This window comes from Laccaria bicolor, genomic scaffold (genome assembly GCF_000143565.1).
Source record: "Laccaria bicolor S238N-H82 LACBIscaffold_42 genomic scaffold, whole genome shotgun sequence".
Classification (NCBI taxonomy): domain Eukaryota; kingdom Fungi; phylum Basidiomycota; class Agaricomycetes; order Agaricales; family Hydnangiaceae; genus Laccaria; species Laccaria bicolor.
This window is the reverse complement of record NW_001889913.1, coordinates 56,287-62,663: the sequence shown is the minus strand read 5'-3', so window position 1 is coordinate 62,663 and position 6,377 is coordinate 56,287. Positions and strand designations below refer to the sequence as shown.

General features: G+C 45.6%; 1 protein-coding gene across 1 annotated transcript; it reads left to right on the top strand.

The window, feature by feature from the left end:
* Positions 1 to 5,293: 5,293 nt before the first annotated feature.
* On the top strand, positions 5,294 to 6,291 carry LACBIDRAFT_332543 (uncharacterized protein; the record flags this gene model as incomplete). Its single annotated transcript, XM_001887114.1, has 3 exons — positions 5,294 to 5,456; positions 5,817 to 5,911; positions 5,950 to 6,291. 3 exons carry the CDS (start codon positions 5,294 to 5,296, stop codon positions 6,289 to 6,291), a joined length of 600 nt encoding a protein of 199 aa, XP_001887149.1.
* Positions 6,292 to 6,377: the final 86 nt, after the last annotated feature.

The window sequence follows — 6,377 nt, the reverse complement described above, 5'->3', positions numbered from 1 at the left end:
ATGTATATGTATGTACCTTGAGATATTTAAACATGATAATCTTACACAATAAGTTTTGGATATATATTATAGAGGATATATCTTGGTAATATATCCTGGTTCAATATATAGATGAAGGATATATCCTTGTTCAAGATATAGCTTAAGAATATATCTTGGTAATATATCCTGGTTCAATATATAGTTGAGAATATACCCTGATTCAAGATATAATTGAAAGATATATCCTGGGTCAGGATATAGTTGAAGATATGTCTTGTGAATATATCCTTGTTCAAGTTAAAGTTGAAATATATATCTGGGTTGAGAATGTAGTGGAAAAATGCAAGATATACTTGGAAAATAATGTACCTTGATTCAGGATATTGTAGATAAATATATCTTGGTTCAGCATATAATTAAAATATTCATGATATAGTTCAGAAATTATGGAAAATACAAAGATAGAGGAGAATGGAATTTGTTGTCCATAAATTTACAATCAAGAGTCAAGAGAAAGAGAGAGGAATGGAGGGAGGGGAGGAGAAGAAGACAAAGAGAGAAATAACAAAGACTTGTCTGTGAAAGTGGGTTGGGAGAGATGTTTGATATCACATGAAACAACAAAGAACTTTGTGAACTCTTCTTTGTGAAAGTGGGTGGTGAGAGATGTTGGGGTTTGACTGGCAGGGGATGGTAAGACAGATGTTGGTGGGGTATGCAGATAAGGTGCAACTGGAGAGAGAAAGAGAGAAGAAACAAAGAACTTTGGGAACTCTGGTTTTTGAAAGTGGGGAGATGTTTGATATCACATGCAGGGGTATGACTGGCAGGGGATGGTAATTGTGGAACACTACTGAGCATAAGTGTCCTACAAGTAGTGGGACAGCTGTAGGGAGTCTGACAAATACACAAATGAAGGTGTGAAGACCCTCATAGAGATCAAGAATCATAGCTAAGTGCTGGGATTGTAGAACATGACTGTTCACGGAACTTGTATCCCGATTTCCACAGACAGTCCCAATGGAAAGTGCTCTAGCTGCGTAAACAGGTCTCTCAATCTCCACTGATCTCTGAGAGCTGGATCTAACCATTAGTAGAGCTAAGTATCAAGTGATACAGAGGTTATGGTGGTAAGAAAGATGAATTCTGCCTCATGTACGACATGAGGTATATGTACAGTGCTTATGTAATGAAATGCAATACAGTGGAAGAGAGTTGAATCTTGGGGAGAGGGAAGTACCAAGTGCAACAGTGAAGCCTTACCGAACTGTCATGCTACAGTAATACAGATGTTGGTGGGGTATGCAGATAAGGTGCAACTGGACAGAGAAAGAGAGAAACAACAGAGAACTCTGGTTTTTGAAACTGGATTGGGAGAGATGTTTGATATCACATGTGGGGGTTTGACTAATACAGATGTTGGTGGGGTATGCAGATAAGATGCAACTAGAGATCTCGGAGCTGAAGTAGAGGCAGATGTGAAGGGGATTTCTAAGCAGCTAAAAAATTCCATAGTGTGAACTGTATCCATAGTGTCAAAGTGGATAATGCTTAAGCAACTCAGGAATCTTGGACTGAATAGCTTCAAGGTGAATCACACATGTCATTGATGCCCAAATTTGTTAGAGGAGAATGAATGAATCTGTAATGCAAACTGTAATTATGGTGTGGTTGGAAGTGGTAGATTACAGATGCTATTAAGGCCCCTTATTGCTACCTACATACTGGGAGCACAAGCCAGACATAGTGCCAAAACCCCTAGCAATCATTGCAGAATGTTCCAGAATATATACCCCAGACAGCAAAAAAATCACAAGTTTTTTGCTGAAACTAGGACCCCTGACACCCCTACAGACCAGAAAAATATATCCTTACCACATCTGTTTCACAAAATATATCCTAAGGCCAAGCCAGGGCAAAAATATATTTCTAAGGTGTGACAGTGACATTTCAGGGTCCACTCACCAAAAATATATCCTTACTGCATTTCACTTGCAAAATATATTTTGGTGGTGTGACACAGACATTATAATTTTTGTGTGACATTTCAGGGTCCATGTCTCAAGAATATATTTTAGATTTCAGGGCTTTCTAGGACCCATATATATCTAGAATATAGATATGGTCCATGACATTTAGTCATGTAACTTACGTGGAGTTTGCATGACTAATAGTCAGTTGGCAGTGGGTGACTGAAGTGCAAAGGGAAGGAACGAAATGTCAACGACATCGAGCTTATGCCTGGGTTGGGGGCCTTTGTCACTGAGACCGATTACAAAAGTCACATTGCTAACTACGTCGACCAACCAGAGGTTCATTTTTCAGCGTCTTGTAGTATCAACTAATTATTTATATGCGACAGGTTAATACATGCGAGTCTCGGCATGACGCCCTAGTGCGGGCGGCTACTCGATCGACACCGGGCTATGCAGTTTCTGGAGCGGTGGTGGTTATTTGCTTGAGGCATTGTCTGGTACGCAAAAACGGAGCCGGGGATCTTCAACTAGGCGAGAAGTATGTGGTTATTATTTCTGATCTCCTCCTTGACTCATCACATGGTTTTTAGATACTGTAACGTGGACTTCATTGTCTTGGCCGCCCTCGTTGGCGTCACGCTCCTTCGCATCGTGCTCACATACGACATTGCCTGCCAATGGTCGAAGAACTTCCGGAAACGTATGGAAGAGTTCCCACCGGAAATGCAGATTCCGGAGACAACTAAGTGTGACGTGGCAGTCCCTGGATGGCATATCAACGGCCACGGCGAGTCATGTAGGAACAACTTCAACCTCAGTTACATGGAGGGGGCTGCGAGAACAGTTGGCGAGGACGTTGAGACGATTTGGGCAGGCACAAATCCATTGGCCCCAAGCATTCGCGAAATGGGTCCAGCAGCACGGCACGACACCCTGAACGACCATTGGAACGGATGGAATTTCCGTAAAGTGGTTCGATTTCGTACGTTTTCTTTCATTGTCTTTTGTTCATTGTATCCTGATTAGTATATTTAGGTATCTCGCTCCTAAAACGTTTCAACGAAGCAATAGAGATGTCCGCCAAGCAGAGCGACATCTTCAATCAATTAACTGCGACGTTTTCTTCCGAAACCATCAAAAAATGGGAAGCGTTAGTGGCCAACTGGAATGCAGATAGCAAGGCTCCAAATCCTTATCAGGAGCCGACAAATAGTACGTGGCGTCTCACTGTTGTCTTACATTCTTGTAACCGATGTTTGTATAGAAACGACTTTGCAGGATGTTCGCCTTCGGTTGGTGAGGGAAGAAGCTGCCCAAGCCGCCCTCGGCGACCTTCCACGACATAATACCAGCCTATTAACATTTTTGATGATCAGCTTTGAGTTGGAGGACAGCCAGTACGTACTTCATTTCTAATTTATCTAATTTGTTATCTGAACATGTTTTAGATATCTTCTTCGTCACGAAGTAGCAGAGAAGAAGGGTATAAAGACCAGTAAAAATCTTGCCGACCTACAAGAGAAACGCACTGCCCTTCTTCGCCGAATTCAAAACTGGCATGAAGTTCAACTCATCTACATCCCTCAAGTTGCCTCCCTTCTTTCTCAGCTGGAAACCCCCCCCGAAACTGGCACAAATACAACACCACCCTCTGAGAACCTTGTTGAAAATATTCCGCTTTTCATGCCTTCTTCCTTGCCCCACGACATCCGTACTCTCCCTATGCTCCATGATATATGTCAATTAGAGAGACAGCTACGTGAACCTCAAGCCGACGACGCCCTTGCCGATATACGTCGCCAGCGCCGTGTCATACAGGGCCTTTGGCAATTCAAAAAGTTAAATGTTTCTGGCACAGGAAATAAGCCAAACACCCGACTTATCACGCTATACAAGCGCTTCGACAACAAAACAAAGCGGTTTGCTCAAAGGTACCGGACAGCGTGGCAGGCTATGCGCATCCTTGATCCTGATGGTACCTGGTCAACGTGTTTGAGGGAATTGAAGGACATTGATATCCGTGGTCCTGGGAAGGACCTTGACAATACTTGCTCAAGCAACAGCCGTTATGAGCCGTCGTGGATTTGGCTCGTGCCATGTGTCACCTCTGAATCCAACGACCCCGAGGGAGGAATGCGTGAGGAGGAGTTCAATGACCATATGCGTGTTGAGTGGGCGAAAGCTCGGGCTCGCGTGATGCGATGGAAGGAGGAGCTGTTGCTCGTGCAGGAGGAAATGCGGCAAGTCCTCGAATATCACAAATGGAAAGCTGCCTGGTGGCGTACGCAGGGTACTTTACGAACACACAATGACGCTACCATTCTCAGTGGTGTTGCAGGGTATGCTCATAAGCAGGCCGCGATCTCTCTGCGCTTAGCTACTAAATGTGCTTATTACTGGCTGCCACGGCTGGAGAGTAAAGGCATTACACCATCATGGGCAGTTGAATATGTAGACTTTGCTAACCCTCCTCATTCTTGTTCTCGTACAGGGCAACGCAATGGAAGATTAGACTCGGAGGACACGACTACAGATCATGAAGGTAATATAGATAGTGACGAAGAGGAGGAACATCCTGAAATAAGTGATGAGGAGTATTTTTCGGACATAGATAATGTTGAGTAGACAGGAATATGTAGATGACAGAAGATTACATTTATCTAAAGATTGAAGATGCATAAGATGAATATCTGCCCAGTGCAGAGAGGGGAGGAATGAAATACCACAAGGGAAAAATGAAAAATGCGAAGGGCAAGGAATGAAAAATGAGGGGGAGGAATGAAATACCCAGTGAGCAGAATGAAAAATACAGAGGAGAGGAATGAAATACCCCAAGGCAAATGAAAAATGCAAAGGGCAGGGAATGAAATACCCAGTGAGCAGAATGAAAAATACAGATGAGAGGAATGAAATACCCCGGAAGGAATGAAAAATGCTGAGGGTAAGAAATGAAATGCTCCCCCAAAAGAATGAAAAAAGCGAAGGGCAAGGATTGAAAAAGGCAGAGGGGAGGAATGAAAAATGCTGAGGATAAGAAATGAAATGCTCCCCCAAAAGAATGAAAAAAGCGAAGGGCAAGGATTGAAAAAGGCAGAGGGGAGGAATGAAAAATGCTGAGGGTAAGAAATGAAATGCTCCCCCAAAAGAATGAAAAAAGCGAAGGGCAAGGATTGAAATGCCTCCCAAGGAAACAATGAAATGGCCTAGGCATTTCTTATCATATTTCAATTGGAGGTCTTTACCATCCCCCACGTAATCCATGTGGATTCCAGTGGAGTCCAGTGGAGTCCAGTGGATTCCAGTGGCCCAGTTGCTAGGCCAGATTGGCTTGCACAATGCCCAGTCCACTGGACTCAAGTCCAGTCCAGTCCAGTCCAGTCCACTGGACTCTCACTGGACTACAAGCCACTTTCCTGAGTCCAGTCCCAGTCCAGTGGACTATGAGTCCAGTCATAGTCCACTGGATTCCACTGGACTGCAGTGGAATCCAGCAGTCCAGTGAGTCCAGTCCATCATTAGTTATGGATATCAATTACTACCAAAAAAGCGAAATTAGACTATAGAAATGTAATGAGTTATATAGAAGTATACACAAGTACTCGTCGTAACAACGATCAATCATTTTGTTCAGTCTGCGGGGTGTGGCACGTGACGTACCCGTGGTGTTCAAACGTTGCCATACCGTCACGTTTGCCTTCTGCGGCATAGTCACATCTGTGTGACCATCTCTTTCCCTTCCACCACCACCACCACCACCCCTCGCCAACGTCCTGCACCCACCACCACTCTCGGCCATCGCCACCGCTCTCAGCCACGTCACCGAAGCAACACGCCGAATGAAACGAACGAGGAAACAAGGGACCGCGCCCAGTCATGGGTGTCGGTGCCACGTCGCTATCGGCGACGTGGCAACCAGACGACGAACGACGACAAGCGTCGTTCGTCGTCCATGGGTGAGCAACCCAACTCCACCTGATCCACTCACCCACAGATGTCGACATGGCGCAACAACGCAACCCGGCGACGACACGTCGACAACGACCACGACGGCACCATGACCCTACACAACAACCGCAACACGCGCAACGGCAACCCACGTCACGAAGCGAACGAAGACACGCCAGGACGACAACACAACACGAGCACCCCCCACCACACACGAAAAATGACGAGCGCCCACGAAAACGATGAAACCCACGTCACGGCAAATGACGAGCGCCCACCACCGTCAACGAACCGCGACGAGCACCCACCCACCCCCACACACGAACGACGACGAGCACCCACGAAAAACGACGAGCGCCCACCACCACGACCCACGACCGCCCACTGACACGACGATGACGTGTCAACGACACGCCAGGACGACGACGCGACACGCCAGGACGACGACACGACACGCCAGGACGATACACAACG